Source organism: Podarcis cretensis (assembly GCF_951804945.1).
Source record: "Podarcis cretensis genome assembly, chromosome: 15".
Taxonomy (NCBI): domain Eukaryota; kingdom Metazoa; phylum Chordata; class Lepidosauria; order Squamata; family Lacertidae; genus Podarcis; species Podarcis cretensis.
Window position 1 is genome coordinate 23005747 of NC_137185.1, and position 19887 is coordinate 23025633.

General features: G+C 45.4%; 1 protein-coding gene across 1 annotated transcript in view; it reads right to left on the reverse strand.

Moving 5' to 3' along the window:
- Positions 1 to 19887, reverse strand: part of LOC307203779 (alpha-tectorin-like) — an 84037-nt gene that overhangs the window by 45594 nt on the left and 18556 nt on the right. The window contains exons 4-8 of the mRNA XM_079954897.1: positions 18047 to 18184; positions 15763 to 15928; positions 9926 to 10338; positions 7440 to 8013; positions 1605 to 2197 (exon numbers count right to left, since the gene is read on the reverse strand). Coding sequence (XP_079811023.1) covers positions 1605 to 2197; positions 7440 to 8013; positions 9926 to 10338; positions 15763 to 15928; positions 18047 to 18184 — 1884 coding nt within the window. The remainder of the gene's footprint in view (positions 1 to 1604; positions 2198 to 7439; positions 8014 to 9925; positions 10339 to 15762; positions 15929 to 18046; positions 18185 to 19887) is intronic.

Consider the following 19887-nt stretch of genomic DNA (forward strand, 5'->3'; position numbering starts at 1 on the left):
TTCGCTCATGCAGATAGCATCATCTCTCTCCCTCCCTCCCTCTCTATATATCTGTCTTTTTAAGAGACACACAATTATTTTCACTGTGAGCAGCACAGCGTCAAGCTGAGGTTGTTTGATCACTCATGTAAACTCATTTTGTGTCTTCCGTCATTAGTGTTAACACTGCCTGATAAAATGCGTATCTGGGGGAGAATGTCAGCGGCGGGTGTAGCTAATGAGACACTCTGCATTTCCTATCGCAGATGATCCTCTGTCTTGGCAGGATTAAGAAAAGAACCAACTCTTGTTTTCACCAGGCAGCCAGGACAGGGGGGCAGATGACACGTTCAGTATGAACACACTTGTTATTATTGCTCAGCATTGTTTTGCTGGCTTAGAAGGCCTGAATTTTAACCACTGGCTCAGCATCTGAGTGGGTATTAGCAAACAATCACATATTTGCAGTACACAGTGAATGTTTTATTCAGTTCCACCAGAACTCTTTGCTCTGCTATGTCAGCCTGTGGATCTGTCCAGGCCAAGAGCAGGGAAACTTTTGGGCTCCATGTGCCCGATCCAGGCTTCATTATTGTAACTCACTCTACATGGGGCTGCCCTTGAGACTGACCCAGAAACTCCAGCGGGTGCAGAGTGCCACGGCGAGACTCCTTACGGGGTCCTCGCCACAGGATCACATTCACCCGGTGCTATACCAGCTGCACTGGCTCCCGGTGGAGTACAGGGTCAGGTTTAAGGTGCTGGTTTTAACCTTTAAAGCCCTATACGGCCTAGGACCCTCGTACCTACGGGACCTCCTCTCCTGGTATGTCCCATGGAGGACCTTATGGTCTTCAAACAAAAACATCTTGGAGGTCCCGGGCCACAGGGAGGTTAGGCTGGCCTCAACCAGAGCCAGGGCTTTTTCGGCTGTGGCCCCGATCTGGTGGAATGCTCTGTCACAAGAGGCTAGGGCCCTGCAGGACTTGACATCTTTCCGCAGGACCTGCAAGACAGAGCTGTTCCACCAGGCCTTTGGGCCAAGGCACAGTCTGACCCCCCTCCTTCTGTAATCCTCATAGAACTCTAGCCCAATGGTTGCCATTAATTTGATTCTGAATTGATTTTAGAAAGTATTTCAATTAATTGACTGTGATTTTATGTAAACTGTGCCATTTTTACTGTTGTTAGCCGCTCTGAGCCCCAGCTTTGGCTGGGGAGGGTGGGATATAAATAAAATTTTATTATATTATTATTATTATTATTATTATTATTATTATTATTATTATTATCAGGATCAGCCTTGTGGGCCACGTTTGACAAGTGGGCACAGCTGCCTACCTGTCAAAATCCATTGAGCTTACTCCGAGGCTTAAAAGTGAACCAGGAAGAGACCAGCAAAGTTTTCTCCACCATGTTTCCCCTTTAAGACTCCAAGATCAGGGACTTAAAGATGGGAGGCGGGGAGACCAACCCAGACTGCATTTAGGAGGCACATAAGTGGAGGACAGGGGGACTCAGAGTAGGACCCTGGGAGATCAGGGTTCAAATCCCCACTCAGCTCTGAAGTTCGCTGGGTGACCTTCCACCAAAAGAATCTACTGAGCATTGACACAAGCCAGTACCTTGATTTCAGAGTTGTCTACGCCTCCAATTTTGACTTCCTGGCTGGCAAGATGGATGATCAGGCTCCGAAGCCAGTCAGGACTTGATTCTGGTTTCTTTTTGCTGATGTCCACTTCCAGGAAGCTGGGTCTGTCCGGGCAGGTTTTGACCAGCGTGTAGGAATTGTCTGGGGGGTAAGCGAACGTGACGCCGTCAAAGGTATGCAGCACCTGATCCTGGGAGACCAGACACAACGTCTCCCTCTTGGGATAGCAGCCCTGGTAGCCATTTTCCACGGCACAGACCTCTCCTTCTTGGCAGGAGGAGTTGAAGCAGGTGACCTCCCCTCCATCCTCGCACCAACACTGCACCGTGCAGTCCACCGAGGCCCAGAACGACTCTCCGATGGCGTGGTACTGGCCGTCCACATCGCAGCCGCACTGGTGGATCGGGACACACAGGTCTGTGCTGAGGACGTAGCCCTCGTTGCAGTCACAGCCCTCGGTGCAAGGAGAAGTGCAGGTCAAGGGGGCAGTGAGGTCCGAGCAGGTGGCCGGGCAGCTGCTGGTACACACAGAGTAGTGGCTGGACTCTGGACACTGCACAGCAGCAGCTGGAAGAAACAGACAAGGGACATTTATTTATTTAGCCAGTTCATTTATTGCATTCATAGTCATTCATAGTCCACCTTTTTCTCCAAGGAGCTCACAGGTGGCATACATGGTTCCTCTTCTTCCACACAACAATCCTGCAAGGTAGGTTAGGTTGAGAGTGAGTGACTGGCCTGGTGAGCTTCATGGCTGAGTGGGGATTGGAAACCTGGTTTCCCAGGTCGGAGCCCAACACTCTAACCACTACACCACACAGGCTGTCATTCAGCTTAAGAACATAAAGAAGAGCCCTGTGGGTCAAATTATGGAAAGAAGGTTTGAGATTTACTGCATGTAATACATTGAAAGAAAACGTGATGAAGATGATGTATAGATGGTACATCATACCAGTTAAGTTAGCAAAAATGTATAAAGTTAGCAATAAATGTTGGAAATTTAAAGAAAAAGAAGGATTATTTTATCATATGTGGTGGGAATGTAAAAAGGTGAAATGCTTCTAGGAGATGATATATAATGAGTTGAAAAAAATGTTGAAATATACTTTTATTAAAAAGCCAGAAGCATTTCTTCTAGGTATTGTTGGAAATGATATAAAAAGGAAAGACTGTGTTTTTATATGCAGTAACAGCAGCAAGAATATTATTGGCCCAAAAATGGAAGCAAGAAGAATTACCAACATTAGAAGAATGGAGGATGAAATTGATGGACTACGCAGAATTAGATAAGCTAACAGGCAGGATCCGAGACCGGCGAGACCAGAGGTTTACCGAAGACCGGACTAAATTTACTGAGTATCTGAAAAGTATTTGCGATGATCAAATTACGTTTGTAGGACTACAAGAAGTTCTGTGAGGACTAAGTTAAGAAATATTGTAAAAATGGAAAGGAAGAAATGATTTGTTAGAAAATGTAAAGGCAATATTAAGTTAAGAATTGCAGGAGAAATAATTAAGATGGAAGGCTATGAGAGATGCTGAAGGAAGTCCAAATAAGGATATATGTATAATAATTTGTGTGGTATGTCTTAAAATTTTTGTATGCTAAAATTAATAAAAAATATAACAAGAAAAGAACATAACAAGAGTCCTGCTGGATCAGCCCAATGGCCCATCTAGTCCAGCATCTTGTTCTCACAGTGGCCAACCAGATGTCCATGCAAAGCCCACAAGCAGAGCCTGAGCACAACACCACTGTCCCCTCTTGTTAGTCCCAGTGACTGGCATTCAGAGGCTCACTACCTCTGGCAGTGGGGATGCAACATAATTTTTATGTCCGGTAGCCATTCCTAGTTTTATCCTCCATGATAGCTTCTGGGGTTGTGCGGTCTGGGGCTGATGGGAGCTGTGGTCGAAAACAGATGGTCTAATAATCCCTTACTTATGCAACCGATCATTGCATCCTGTTAGGAGTCTCGTTCTGCGTTATGTCAAAATTGGGCCGACAGTGTGGCAGCCTTTGGAACTCCCTGCCACACAAGCACTCCTCTATTGCCTTTCTGGTGTCTGGTGAAGGAGTTCCCCTTTCAGCAAGCCTTCCAAGTGGAGAACTATATCCCCAGTTTGTACTTCTATGGGATTTTGAAATGAATTGCTGCTGTTGTTTTGAACTGTGTTTACATATTTAATTGTGATTTAATCAGTACTATTTTTCTAGAAAAAAGGGAGCCGGAACGCACCATGAACGCCTCCCTCGTTCTCTTAGAATGGCAAAGGCGTCCGGCTGAGAGGTGCCGGAAATGAATTTCAGTGAGCTCTGGCTGAAAAAAAGCCATGTGTTCTGGTTGGTTTTGTTTTTAATGTGAAAGCTGTGTTATTCGTGCAGGGGGTTGGACTGGATGACCTTTGGAGTCCATTCCAAGTCTCCAATTCTATGGTTCTATGATTATACTGTGTGTATTGATTGTACTGTCAATCACTTTGGAATGGCTCGTGGGAAGCGATTAATAAATGACATTAATCATCACATCTGGAAGGCATCAGCTTTAATAAGGCTCTCTTAAGCTAGCAGATGGTTATACCTGAGACACATATCAGTGCTAGTCCAACTCAGAGTAGACCCTGCCTGAAACCCTGGAGAGCTGCTGCCAGTCAGTGCAGGCAATGTTTAGCTAGATGCATCAGTATAAGGCAGCTTCCTATGTTCACAGTTCCTTTTCCTTTTCTGAGTTGGGCAGGTGCAAATCAAGATGAAGTCGGCTGAATGATGCAGGTGACAAATGAGAGAGAGACGGAGAGAGGCAAGCCAGTACAGATGCCCCCAATTTATCCAAGCCCCAAATGTCAGCCGTAAATCCTGCCGTGTTTCTCACTCGAATTCAACGCGGGCGCTTAAATTCCTTCCACCGACCCAGCATTGAATTCCGCCCAGGGAGCAAAGAACAAGCTAGAGTGGTTTTGCTTCTGCTTGTCCTTTGCTCGCTGCTCCTTAGTTACTTCAAGTGTCCCTTTGTCTTTTCTTGGATTGTAAACAGGGAGAGGGCTGAATCAGCTTTCATGGCAACAATGCTGACTTGAATCCCAGCCCCTCTTGGCTTTTCTATGTTAAGCTCATTCAGTGTTTGGATGGAGAGCTTTTTTTCCCCTTTCCCCCCATTGCTCCCATCAACGTTTCTTGAAGGCTGCTGAAACCACAGCTCTTCTCAGAAAGGGAATCCAAAGTTAGCCTTACATTCCTCACCTTCAAGCCTGGGTACAAGTAACTGCTCTGTGGCACAGCCACTTGCTCTGTCCTCGCCTCCCCTTTTCCTGTGTATGTGGTGAAGAGCCTTGTTGAGCAAAGGATTGTTATGATGTGTGCTGCTTGGAAGGGTGAATAACAAAGCAATATGGAAATGTCTTAAGTGAAGAAATCTAAATGTGCATCGAGGGCAATAGATCAGTTCGGCGTTAACATGCATGCCAGAGAATGGTGGATGACTCCAATATTCTTGTCAGCCTGTCAGTTTTTCTACAAAAACACAGCAATGCTGATTGGGAACAAAGAAGGGTAGAGTGAAATCTGTGGAACTCACTCCCACAGGAGGCAGTGATGGCCACGAGCTTTGTGGGCTTTACAAAAGGATTAGACAAATTCATGGAGGAGATGGCTAGCAATAGCTGTCTGCCTTCACTGTTGGAGGCTTTCTGCCTTTGAATTAACTTGGGGTCATAGATGGGCAAGGGACGCAGGTGGCGTTGTGGGTTAAACCACAGAGCCTAGGACTTGCTGATCAGAAAGTCGGCGGTTCGAATCCCTGCGACGGGGTGAGCTCCTGTTGCTCGATCCCTGCTCCTGCCAACCTAGCAGTTCGAAAGCATGTCAAAGTGCAAGTACAGTGGTGCCCCGCAAGACGAACGCCTCGCAAGACGGAAAACCCGCTAGACGAAAGGGTTTTCCGTTTTGGAGGCGCTTCACAAAACGAATTTCCCTATGGGCTTGCTTCGCAAGACGAAAACGTCTTGCGAGTTCCTGCGGTTTCCCCCCCCTTTTTTCCCCTTTTCCTAAGCCGCTAAGCCGCTTATCAGCTGATACGCTGATAAGCCGCTTAACAGCTGATCGCTAAAAGCCGCTAAACCGCTAATAGCGCTAATCTGCTAAGCTGTCAATGGGCTTGCTTCGCAAGACGAAAAAACTGCTATACGAAGAGCCTCACAGAATGGATTAATTTCGTCTTGCGAGGCACCACTGTACATAAATAGGTACCACTCCGGCGAAAGGTAAACAGCATTTCTGTGCGCTGCTCTGGTTCGCCAGAAGCGGCTTAGTCATGGTGGCCACATGACCCGGAAGCTGTACGCCGGCTCCCTCGGCCAATAAAGCGAGATGAGCACCGCAACCCCAGAGTCGGTCACGACTGGACCTTTACCTTTACCATAGCTGGGCAGAATGCTGTTTCATTCATGTCCCCCTTGCAGGCTTCCCACAAGCATCTGGTCAGTCTAGGGTTTCCCAAACTTGGGTCTCCAGTTGTTTTTGGACTACAACTCCCATCATCCCTAGCTAGCAGGAACAGGGGTCAGGGATGATGGGAATTGTTGTCCAAAAACAGCTGAAGACCCAAGTTTGGGAAACCCTGGGTTGGTCACCTTGAGAACAAGAAGGTAGAATAAGTGGACCATTGGCCTGATCTAGCATGGATTGTCCAATATTCTCATGTTGTTAAATGTGGGTTTGTACCCAATGCTACTCAAAGAAGACTCATCATAGTTAATGGACATGAGTAGCTTAGGTCCATTAATTTCAGTGGGTCTATAAGGGACGTGGGTGGCGCTGTGGGTTAAACCACAGAGCCTAGGACTTGCCAATCAGAAGGTCGGCGGTTCAAATCCCCGTGACGGGGTGAGCTCCCGTTGCTCGATCCCTGCTCCTGCCAACCTAGCAGTTCGAAAGCACGTCAAAGTGCAAGTAGATAAATAGGTACCACTCTGGCGGGAAGGTAAACGGCATTTCTGTGCACTGCTCTGGTTCGCCAGAAGCGGCTTAGTCATGCTGGCCACATGACCCAGAAGCTGTATGCCGGCTCCCTTGGCCAAGAAAGCGAGATGAGTGCCTCAACCCCAGAGTCGGTCACGACTGGACCTAATGGTCAGGGGTCCCTTTACCTTTACCTTTACCATAGCTGGGCCGAATGCTGTTTCACTCATGTCCCCCTTGCAGGCTTCCCACAAGCATCTGGTCAGTCTAGGGTTTCCCAAACTTGGGTTTCCAGCTGTTTTTGGACTACAACTCCCATCATCCCTAGCTAGCAGGACCAGTGGTCAGGGATGATGGGAATCGTTGTCCAAAAACAGCTGAAGACCCAAGTTTGGGAAACCCTGGGTTGCTCACCTTCAGAACAAGAAGGTAGCATAAATGGGCCATTGGCCTGATCTAGCATGACTTGTCCAATGTTCTTATGTTGTTAAATGTGGGTTTGTACTCAATGCTACTCAGAGAAGACTCATCAAAGTTAATGGACATGACTAGCTTAGGTCCATTAATTTCAGTGGGTCTATGATGAGTAGGACTTAGTCGGGGACAAACCTTGTTTTGCACCAGTGGCCCTACTTCTTCATCTTTTTACAAAAATAAATAAATCACAAATTGACGAGATGTGGAGAACTGAACTGAAGATTGAGAAAACGAGGAACGGAGAGAAATGGAAAGCAACAAATCTACCCATTGCTTGGGATGATGGAAGTTGTAGTCCAAGAACGGCCCCTGTTCCCATCTTGTTTGCTCCTGGAAGTTTGCATCTTTCTGAAGCTCCATTGTACGCCCACTTACCGCATCCTGTCTGTGCTCTCCACTCTCCGATGGGGATCCCAAGGGCTTGGCAAACCAAGGCATAAGCCTGAATGGCTTGGCAGAGCCCTCCGGTGCCGTTATCTCGGATGCTACACAGGTCATAAACACAGCTGTGGACAAAAGCTGTAGGGTCAACGATGGCGCCACATTCCCAGAGAGGACCTCCAGTTTTGTTGATAAAGCCACAGTGCTCGGGGCCAAAATAGAGGGACTCGGTCACTGCATCGCAAAGGCTGCAGTTGTCTAAGCAGCCTGGGGAGCACTTCCATTCAGGGTGATAGACACGCCAGCTTTCCCCCAGATCCAGCACCGACGTGGCCATTTTCCCATCCGAGCGCAGCACATCGTCCTCTGGGTTCTTGTTGTAGTTCCCGCAGAGACCACATGTGGCATTGATGTAGGAGCCTGGGACAGAAATAGCAGCATAATGGTCTCCATCGTAGGTCACTAAGAGGCCAAAGTCTGTTTCTACCGCTGTCGACAAACCACTCTGGTAGATTTTTATGGCCCCCAGTTCCAGGAAAACAGGTAGAGACATAACCAAGTCGTCTATCTGCAGGATGGGTACAAAATACAAAACATTGTTTGTTTTCTTTTATTAGAAATATATATAAATAGAGAGGAGGGGACATAGGGAGAGGCAGTGGGGGGGGGGAGAGGAGTGTCCAAAAAGTATTTATTTACTATTTTATAACAAACCTTCTGCTAACCTGACCATTATTATTTAATAATAATGGCTTGTATTCAATGCAGTGCTAAGGAACGATCCTGCCAGCACAAAGATCTCTGCTTGTGCAACAGGATTTCCCCTCCCCCTCCCACTGCACCCACCCACCCCCTTCTCAGATCCGCTCTGAAGAGTTGGGGGAACCCCAAATAGGTTTAGGGGGCACACAGTGGGGGGTGGGGAGCGAGAAAAGTCCCATTGCACAAGGGGAAATTCTGCTACTCATGGGAAGCTTACAAAGGGCTACATTTGATACAACCCAACATTATGAGTCACAGAGCCCCTCAAATTTATTAAGCACTGCACTGAGGGGGGGGGGGAATGCTGCAATCTGGAATTCAGTCAGAAAGTTCAGTTTTGGACCCCACTATCCTAAAGGCAGGAATGACCTTGGGGTAGTGAAGATGCTTTGTTCTCCAAACCATAACCTGGAGGTGTTCTACTTCATAACCGAGTTGGTACCATCCAGCCAGAAAGACTGTAATGTGCAGCATATACGCTCAAGCATAGCAGTACATAGGAAGATGTCCATTTACATCTTGTGTATAAAAGGGGTGACATTGAAGTGTGAAGGAAGATGTAACAGTGTATTTCTGAATAACTTTAAAAACTTTGGGTGTGAGGTCCACTGGGAGCTAGGAAAAAGTCTCCTTCAGCTTTATCCAGCCCAAAGGCATCAGTTGACCACCCCTGTCTGAAAGGAGCGTTCAGACAGCAGCTACACACACTTCTCAAGATGAACTGAAAACCACGTGAAATGCTCTTTTAATGTCAAAATAAAAACCTAGAAAGGATAACCCCAGTATTAATGACGGAAGCCTACAAGGAACAGTGTTAAGTGGATTCTGAGCTAATATTTCATGTATTGTTAGCAGGTTTTGGTGCTTTACAAATGAAATATTTCTCCAAACAACCCTGATATTATTTGAACACCCACCTCCCTCTCCAACTGGCTGTCTGACAATACTACAACCAGCACCACCAGCGTTCTTATTCCAGTGCCATTTTTCCTTTTCAAACTTCTTCCTGGTAAATTCCCAGCCAACAGAGGGTCAAATGTAGTGGTGTCATGGCATTATGTAGCCAATCAGAGCTGGATACATGACAACTTCTCCGAGGCTGAGCGCAACAGCTTGGGAAGCACTATCCTAACTTTGCAGTCCCTGAAAAATTGCCAAAAGGGCGGTGGTGGTGGTTGATTTTTGCTGCCAAAAATGTTTGTGAAAATATCCCATTTTTTCAGTCTAGCTCTAGTTTTAAATGGGGTTGGAGGAGAAATTGCACATCTCCAAATTTTGCAAAACATTTCTTCAACCAAGTAAGATGCACACAATGCATATGACTGAGTAAAGTGTGCATAAAATAGCACGTATTAGTGAAAATATCATGTAAAAATGCATTATATTAAGCTAAACTTTTCTGTGAACTGCCCTGAGACCTCCGGGTATAGGGCAGTATATAAATTCAAAGAAGAAGAAGAAAAAGAAGAAGAAGAAGAAGCTTTGCAAAGAAGTTTGCACTGGGAGAAATCCACTCTAAAATGCTGATGAATTTTTGTGACTTAATACAAATAAATAAATCACAAAAAGAAGTGGAAATGTGGAGAGCTGATCTTTAAGACTGGAAAAGTGAGAAATTGAGAGAAACCAAAATTGACGTATTTGCTGGTCCCTAATTTTAAATGAATCAAGGGCCCTTAATTGAATTTTCTCCCCATAATGTAAGAATTGACTCTCACCATAATTTTCCCAAAGCTGCCTTTGGGGATGATTATCTTGTGTGAATAAACCTCAACAGAGATGTCCTTTAGCCAGGAAACAGAAGAGCCACCTCGATTCTCATTCTTGGCTTCCACGCTAAAGAAAGGGAGGATGGATCCTGGCCAACACTGCCTGGCTAGGAGGTAGGAGCAAGAACCCTGGAAATGGAAGAGGAAGCCATCGAAAGTGTGGTAGTGAGGGTCCCCGAAGACCACACAAGTGCTGCTTTCCACTGGCACACACTGGTAGAACTTATCCTTTGGCTCACAGAGTTCATAGGGGCCGCAAGACACCTCCTGGCAAAATATCTCATTGTTGAAATCCAGGCAACGACATTTGATGGAGCAGTTTGCGCTTTCCCAGAATATCTCTCCTTGACGGAGAAACTGGCCTAAAAGAATAAGAACATGAACAAGAAAAAGAATCAGCCCATTTTGTAGCAAAGATCTGGATGCAACAATGTTTTACTCCGAGTAAATCAATTTTAAACACACACACACTTCAAATGATAGCAATCCTGAATTGCAAAAGCTGCTTGAATTTAGTAGGTGTCACTTCTACGTTCACAGCACGAGAAGACGAAAACTCAACATGTTCAAATTGCAGTGCATTGACCACAATTAAGCTCCGACAAAGTCTTCTGGCACCAACAAATTACTACATCCGTGCAGCATGAATTACATCTCAAATACGCCACCGCTGCCGTAACTGAATTCTAGTAACAATTGGGTGAGTTATGTTTGCAACTCAAGGGGCATTAATTTGCAATTGCTTAGTTAGGCTCATTTTCCTCCAGTATGAATTAGCAGTAATTAAACATCAAGCAGCATAATTTCGAAGCAACAATACTTCATGATAGACACAGCATTACAGAAAATAAACCACTGTGTGTGTGTTTATCTATAATACAAAATTTTGTATCAGGGGTGGGGGATTTTTTCAGCCTGAGGGCTACATTTCCTTCCAGGCAAACTTCTGGGGGAGATATGCTAGTGGTGGGTGGAGCAACGAAGTTGAATTTTGCCTTTGCACAGTAGCCCAGTTTCCACACATACTCACACACATCTCTGTTTGCCATCCAAACAAGTAAGAAATATTATCAGAGTTCAAAGACATGTTGCTGCCCTGGGTTCCTCTGGGAGGAAGGCTGGGATGTAAACCGAATGAAATCAAATCAATTGAAATAAATAATTCTAGACAGGCCAAAGAGGAGGCACAACTGGTGAGGGGTGTGGTCTGGGGATTCTGGATTCTGCTGTCTGCAGGTTACTCGATTCGGGTTGGAAAACCATCTCTTTGATTAGGTTATCCAAGCCTTTTCCTCCTGGCACATGTCCCAGATGAATGAAGAAGAGAGTGGCAATTGTAATTTTGGCAAAGGCCACCCCTCTGCTGAATGTCACTGAGCAGGCGTGGATACACTCTCTTCCCACACCTGTTTTCACATGGAATGAATGAAACCAGTGTGGTGATCACACAGGGTCCCCGGACGTTTGACGGTCTATTGATCCCTGTGCCACCACTGTGGTTGCTTCCCCGCTGCCACCAACCCATTTCTCTCAGGTACACACAGAGTCCAGACAGTTGTTAACATTAAACCAAATAAACAAGTTTATTTTATAAGCATTATCAAGTTTATGGTGTAAGATAATTTTTCTTGTCAGTTTCTTAATCTTAGCTTCTTTACCGCCCTATACCTTCCTAATAACTTCTAACTGATTATCCCAACTGTTAAGTTGTGGGTGAGCATATCAGACGACACAGCGATTCTTCAAACAGCTCTTGTTTATTCAGAAGCCATAACAGAACTGAACTGAGGAGCTCAGTCAGCCTGCTTATATAGAGCTCCAGTACAACGTTACTGTAGCAACTTTCTAAAACTATCCAATCACTGAATGTCACTTTCGATCCTTCATTTGCATAACTATCTACAGTATCCCCCTGCTGGCCCAGGGTGAGAACTTCAGTACATAACACCAACTGTCCATCTGACTCCTCTTAACGGATTCTCTTACACTCTCACATCAAACTATCCCAACCCACAGACTTATCTTCCCTCTCTCTTCTCTAACACCCGACTGATTCCCCAACAACTCCAACTCTAACGCCAACCTCCTCCCCTTGTGTTCCTACTTCACACTCATTTAACCCTTTCCTTATGACCCACCATGATATCACACACCCAAGAGGGCAAACGCCACAACCAGCTTTTCAGGAGCAAAGAAATATGCCATAGTTGTAGGTTGTGTATGGTCTGCAATAGCTAAAACCAGTACTCAGTCTCCATTAAGTCTAGAATAAAGTGTGTCTGCAGCTGAAGTTTCCTTCTCATTTCCACCATATTGAGCTTGGGTCATTGCCTGGGCACCATCCAGACTCTGGTATACGGCTCTCTAGCTTTGCTTTAGATATCTCTGCCTCTCAACCTGACTGTTCCTCCTTTATCTCCCTCCATCCATGCTTCCATGCCTGCCAGTATCCCCATCTGTTGGCTTGACTTCATCCTCATCCCAACCCACTCCTGCCCCTGAGCTTTGGACAGGCTTCGCAGCTCAGCTTCTGGCTTGCAGTCGCCTCTGCCTCCAGGCTGACTCTCCTGTCTGTGGGTCAGCCCTGGGGCTCCCCAATCCAACATGGCCAGATGGACAGACGCATGTTCTGATCCCAGCAGTGTGCAGACAGGTGGCAGAGAAAGAATATTCTCAGACCTGTGGCAGAGAAAGGATATATGCTCTTTTAAATTCCTAAACTGCTAATGCTATAATCTCCCTGCACTCAAGTCCCTGTGGGGTGGCAGAGAGAGTTTTGGTCCTGTTTATACTGATGCTCACACACACATTATGCAGGGAGGCCTGTTAACGCATCTGAGATCCATAATTCAGGAGCCGGGGAAATGTTTGATCAGCCATAGCATCTTTTCAAGGCGATGGCATTTCCAACGGAGTGTGCAGGAAGGGCTCGCTTGTTATCAGCTAGCATGTTGTGTTTGTAAAGATAAGGTTAATAGGATCCCTATCAATGCTGGTATTTTAAAAATCTAGCACAAGAGGACCATAACTTAATAGAAAAGTAGTAATGAAGCAGTGGCAGCCTTGTGGTGTGGCTCTTGTTGTTTTGATTCATCTGTTAGTTGCAAATTACGTGAGCACAATCTGCACATTTTCTCTGTTAGCTGCAAATTGTGAGAAAGCCTCAGTGTTTCAGGACATGCTGGGGCAGATAAAGAATGGATGGGGAACAGTGGTGATTGGTGTCCGTTGGGACTGGTAGGGTGCAAGGCCAGGAGGCCACCTGTAGGTGGAGCCAGAGGCAATATCAGGAAGAGCCAACTGATTCTAGTTTTGTCCCCATCCTCCTCCTCTTTCCTGCTGGGTTCTACAAGGGCAACACTGAGATTAAGGAGAAGGAAGATGACAGCCAGGGATTGTCCCAGGAGGGTGGGAGCTGGCTGAGACCAAGCGGAGATTGCCCAAATCGACCAGCCTCCACTGATGAGGAAACTGTGGCCCTTTTGTTTTTCTTAGGCAGCATGCCCAAAGGTCATGAGATGTTGGGGACTGGTAGCCCCAACATCTGGACAGCCATGTGTTGTTTTTTTAAAAAAACAAATATTATAGAATGCTTCAAAGCACAGAGCCAACCTACATGGTAAAAGCAAAAGAAAACACAGAAACACAAGCTCATAAAACCCATCCAGTGAACTCTTAAACAATAAAACCATCCATATGAACTAATATAAAAACTGATGCTCTGTGGATGCCTCTGTTGATGTTCATGGCTCATCTGTGGCCCTCTGTCTGTTGTTAGACTGCAGCTCCCATTGGCTCCAGCCAGCTTGTCCAACGCTCAAGGATGCTCAGACAGTAGAAGAAGAGACTCTTATTCTCAGGGTCGTGGGTTCAAGCAATATGTTGGGCAAAAAAGATGGCAGGGGGTTGGACTAGATGACCCTTGTGGTCCCTTCCAATGCTACAGTTCTATGATTCTATGATGTGAGCCCAGCCATATCTGGAAGGCCACAGGATCCCCACTGCTGCTATAAATGGAAGTGCCGTGGGATTCATTGCTGCTTTCACTTCAACAGACTGACCTGGCTTGCGTTTCCCATTAATTGCTACTACCAGAGATAAGAAAGGAAGTGAGAGAACAATGCAACCTACTAGCATTAAATGAGATCATTTTTTTTAAATGTAGGAGGCTCTTAGCGGTCTCCACTGCATTTGTCCTTTATTATCAGACAGGTTAAGATAATGACTGTAAGGTACTCTGCGCTAATTAACATCAACATTATCAGCGAGAATGAACAAATATTAACAAATTATGACAATTCACTACCATGCTCTCATAGCTTATTGCTCCCCCCACCATCCTCTCAAACTACAGTTCCTATAATTCCTTCAGGAGGGTCACCACAGGGATGCAAGAAATTCCTCCAAGCAATTTCACAGAACCTTTCAGCTCCCCTTGTAATTCCGTGTGTGTTCTGCCTGAGTAGGAATTTACTTTAAGTTTCTCAGTTTAGGATGAAATGTGATGACAACCCCAGTTATGTAAAGGTAAAGGGACCCCTGACCATTAGGTCCAGTCGTGACTGACTCTGGGGTTGCAGCACTCATCTCACTTTACTGGCTGACGGAGCTGGCGTACAGCTTCCGGGTCGTGTAGCCAGCATGACTAAGCCGTTTCTGGCGAACCAGAGCAGCGCATGGAAACGCTGTTGACCTTCCCACTGAAGCGGTACCTATTTATCTACTTGCACTTTGACATGCTTTCGAACTGCTAGGTTGGCAGGAGCAGGGACCGAGAACGGGAGCTCACCCCGTTGCGGCGATTCGAACCGCTGACCTTCTGATCGGCAAGTCCTAGGCTCTGTGGTTTAACCCACAGCGCCACCCACGTCAACAACCCCAGTTAAACAGGCTTAAAAGCAGAGATGTAGCACAGATGTGGCCTGCCCTCTTAGACCGTTGTAAGTAATGAATAAGGTTCATTGTTCATGCACAGGTGTCAAGGCAGGGACGTCCCTCCCGCCCAGGCCTAATCTTACCTTAGAGTTATCCAGGTGATCTTCGGCAAACTGCTATTCTCTCAGGGCCCAGTCTGCAGTATGGAGACTATATTGGCCTGGTTTACATGGTTGTTGTAAGACAGCCTTCCTCATGGTTGTTGTAAGACAGCCTTCCTCATGGTTGTTGTAAGACAGCCTTCCTCAGCAAGGTGCTCTCCAGATGTTTTGGACTACAACTGCCATCAGCCCCAGCCAGCAGAGCCAATAGTCAGGAAACATGGGAGTTGTAGTCTAAACCTTCTGAAGGGCACCAGATTTGGTGGGAGGGTGTTTTAAGGTTTGTGGGACTGGTGCCATCACTTTCTGTTTTTGAGCACCAGGAAGAAACATTGATACTCATCAACTCCATTGGATCTTAAATTTCTCTTAGCAGGGTGAAGTGTCATTGGATCTATCTATCATCTATCTATCTATAGATTTGTGCCTTTGGGGTTGTTTTACCCTAGGTTTTTAATGTGTTCTGTGTCCTTTTTTTTGTATATGTTGCTTTGATTTTCATTCTTTGACCAAAAAAGAAAGAAAGAATAAATAAATATAATAAATAAACAAATATTTAATATGCATTATGAGTTTTGAACGCATATGTCAAACATTGCCAGGTTGCAGAGGCTGCCTGCCAGAGCAGGTATTCATTGCTGCAAAACACTGCCCAAAACACTGACGGTCAGTGTAGTCAACATTTTGCTGCCTGGATCAAAAGTTGGAAACAACATAAAGTGGGATTAAAAAAAATAAATTATTGCTTACCTCTAAAACTGCACCCGTTGGCTGGGTCAATTTCCCTCCCATCGATTCTGAACACCCAGCGGCCCGGCACATTGACGTTGGTTGTGTCTTCTATGTTGGCTATATCTGGGGTTCTGGAACCAGGTATGCTGAAAAAGTTGGTGCTATTTCCACCGTTGAAGCCAGCCTACAATACATAGGGGAGAGGGGGGGAGAGGAATGAGTAAAAGGCTGCACCCATGGTTAGCCCACCCATGAGGCAAGGGGAGGTGGTTGCCTCAGGCAGCAGATCCAGCCTCTACTGCAGCTGCATTTTATGCTATTTTGTTCCTTTTAGATCACAGCACATCCCTGTTTTCCAGGGTAACTAAGCTTTGCTCATAAAACTCACCAGGGTTAATATCAGCAGTGTTACAACTATGTTTTCTGTGCCTGGCGCTCTATTGTATGATGCAGTTATTAGTAATTTTATTGTTGTGGTTTTCTGGGGGGGGGGTTGTACTTATTTTGGACATCTGCACAAAGTTTCCTTCTGAATATTGGTCACTGGCCGTCATCAAGTGATGGATGAACTGATTGATGGAACTCCCTGTTAGGATATAGTTCCGTTCCACCTTACAAGGGACAGGCATGACTATTGTGTGTCACATGCCTGTTTACATTTCCAGCACAGTCTGCTGGGAACTTCCGTTTGTATATAGCTTTTGTGTTACTGCTGTTTTGCTGGAGACGAAGGGAAGCAGACATGTTTTCCTTTGTTCCTGAACTGTGCTGAATAAAATGCTGTTACATTATGGTTACACATTTCCCTGTCTGCCTCTTCTGCTGTGAGAAGATTTACACACTCTGCTGACAGAGCGTGCATGGGTCTCTAAACATATCTGAGGCTCGTGTCGCTGACCAATGCTGTTCCAAGGGAGACCGGTGATCGTGATCGTCTGGCTGCTGGCCGGTGGCTGGAGCCAGCTGGGGGCCTGCCTGATGCCCCCGTCTCCCCAGCAGTATCCCAACACTCCCATCAGTAGTGATGACAAGTCCTGATCCAAAACACCCAGAAAGCAATGCAGCAGGGAAGGCAGGTGCAACCTTTTGTGAAGCAGGGTACACTTTGTCAGCTGTGCAGTTATCTTCAGTTGGCAAGCGTATGCATAAACATGTGTGATACACACACACTTGGGGGAAATTGCAAAATGCAGTGGAAAATGGCGAGTGCAATAAAAGTAGAGACTCTTGCAATTCAAGGAGAGCTTAAGTGGGGAAATAAACACAGCGACTATTCATGAAAGTGGTGCCCCACGATATGCCTCCGATGAAGTGGGCTTCATCTTCTAGTGTCTATCATACAGCTTATGGTGGAACAAATTCGTTAATCTTTCAGAGCTACAAGACTGCTGTTTTTGCTGCAACAATCCTCTGGAATAAGAACATAAGACGAACCCACTGGATCAGGCCAGCAATGTTCCATCTAGTCCAGCATCCTGTTCTCACAGCAGCCAATCAGATGCCTGTGGGAAACTCTCGAGCAGGAACCAAATGTAGGAACCTCTCTTCTGTGGCTTCCAACAACTGGTATTCAGAAGCATTTTTGTCTCTGTGCTGAAGCAAACACTGAACTTACAGGGAAAGGCCATAGCTCAATGGAACAGCAGCTGTTTTTGTGCAAAAGGTCTTAGGTTCAATCTCCATCATCTGCAGGTAGGGCTGGGAATATCCCTTGCTTGAAACACTGGAGACCTGCTTCCATCCAGCATGGACAATATTGATCTAAATGGACCAGTGGTCTGGCTCAGTCTGTTTCTTTGAACCACACTCTGAACTGTGAGTAGTGACTCTGCCATTCTATTCCTATTGTGATTCCTATTGCTACTAGCCACAAGACCACCAGGTTTGATGAGCCATAGAGGAATGGATGGACGGATGTACAGATGGATGGATTCAGCTCTTCCTCCAACTCCTTTACTTCTCCCCAACTCCACAGTGCCGTATCTCTCACTAAGATCTTTGCCTCAGGGCAAGGCACAGGCCCACTTTTCAAGATGGGCCCTGCCGCCTGTTTCCTCAGGCTGAACATAATCTCTGGGCCTTGAAGGGGAGGAGGACAGGAACATGTCCCTTCTCAACTCGGATGCTACAGGTGGAGAAATAGGCAAAATAACCCCTTTCCGGAACTTGGGACCTTTTTTTGGAGGGGGTGTTAGATACTGTTCTTTACACCCACAGAGCTGCCTGCTTTTTCCTCATGGATGCTAGGCACCAAAATGATCACTGGTGAAGACAGCCTAAGGAGAGAAACTCAAGTTCCTACCTGAGCCATCACACCACCAAGGCCTGTCAGAGGGTCTCCTCCACTTGCAGTCCCTGTGGTCCAGTTTATTTCCTCATAGTTGAAGATGGCAAATGAGGATGTTCCATCTGAGACCAGGAGAGCCTGGAAGGTGTTCACCTGTTTGAAGCACAAATGCTTGTTTTAGACAGTGAGATAAATGCTTCCCTTTGGCTAAGCTTTTCCTTTGAGTTTGAATAATTTTTCCAAACAATTAAAAAAAATATAAACAAATAAGTGCAACTTTTTAATTAATGAAATTAGGGCACAACATCTTAAGCACACCAAATTTCAATATTTTTTTTTTCTAGTCCCTAAAAGCCCAACAGCACCTTTAGTTGGCTGAAAACATTTAGTACTGAAAACATTTAAATTGGGATATAATCTTGACATTTTGTAAGCAAGACAGAGCAGAGCAAAGAATTAGTCTGTTCCACACACTGCAATGCACACACTGAATTTTCGTTCCGCTGTTGATTCAACCTCAACAGATGTTGCTCCCACAAAAATATCTTAATTTACCCGTTTTGTACTTTGTATGTCCTATAGATGGCAGTGTTAGAATAAGCACAGAAAAACATGACTAAAACTTTGTTCTGGAACTTCTGGTATCAGCCTTCCCACCATCACATTTTTATCCATACAAGCGTTATCTTATTCGGTTACCTTCCCTATTCAGATAGTATAATAATGCAAACCCTGGCTTTTGTAGAACAGTAAACAGGATTTTGCACCAAAACCTAGGCAACAGAATATGTTGGCCATTGATTTGTTTGTTTATTTAAGTTTAGAAGACCTTCCTACTTGGGAGAGAAAAGAAAAGGGCCTGGAAATTAATCTAATAGTGAATAGATTTCAAAGCCACAACCAGGAGAGGCTGGTCTGGCCTGAATGTGCCCTTCTGATAATAATAATAATAATAATAATAATAATAATAATAATAATAATAATAATAATAGAATAGGACGTCCCTATTTTCATTGGAGAGTGTGCAATTTAAGTTTGAGAAGTTTCAACAATTAAAACAAATGCTATATTAGATAGGCATGGTAATGCTTCAACTGCAATAAGCCCATTGATAGTCTATGTGGTTTGCCCCAGTAGTATGCTAAAAAAACACAAGACTGGGCTGTCCATAATGTGCGAGTTAAAAGGTGGCGGCAGTAAGCATAGCAGTCTGGATCTGTCCCCCTGGGACTTGTCTCACTGGGATGCAGAGTGGTCAGGCTAACAAATCAATGCCTGTTAAAGCTGCTTTAAAGTCTCCTCATGCAATTGGAAATTCAAAATACGAAATCACAGAATATTAAAATAGTCCAGCAGATGATACATCAAACGACAGCCACTCAGAGCCGCATGCTCAACCAGAGTTAAAATAGCTCCGCTTCGGAGAATTAAATGCATGAGATTCCAATTTACATCGGGTCGGGATACTGCCCAGTGCCTGGAAGAGGCCCAATTTCAAAGCAATTTTGGCAGTGTGTAACTTCTCCTTTTATGGCCCCTCCATGACATGTGTTTTATAGAACCTCCTATTTCAACCACCATAAAAGTGGGCCCAGCGGACCAGCTCTCTCCTCCCTCCGGCCGGCATCCTTAATTCCCCTGACTTTAATGGAATGATTAAACCAAGAACCAATTTGGCCCAATAAATCTAAAACCCACAATAGTGAAGCAAATGCTCCTCTTAACTTATGAAGCCATTTCCCTATGCTTGTATTTTTGGGTGGAAAGGTGGAGAATGAGTTGGGTGTCTGGCTTTTACAGCCTATCAGTTGTTGTTGTTGTTGTTGATGATGATGTTTTTCAGCCCAATCAATACA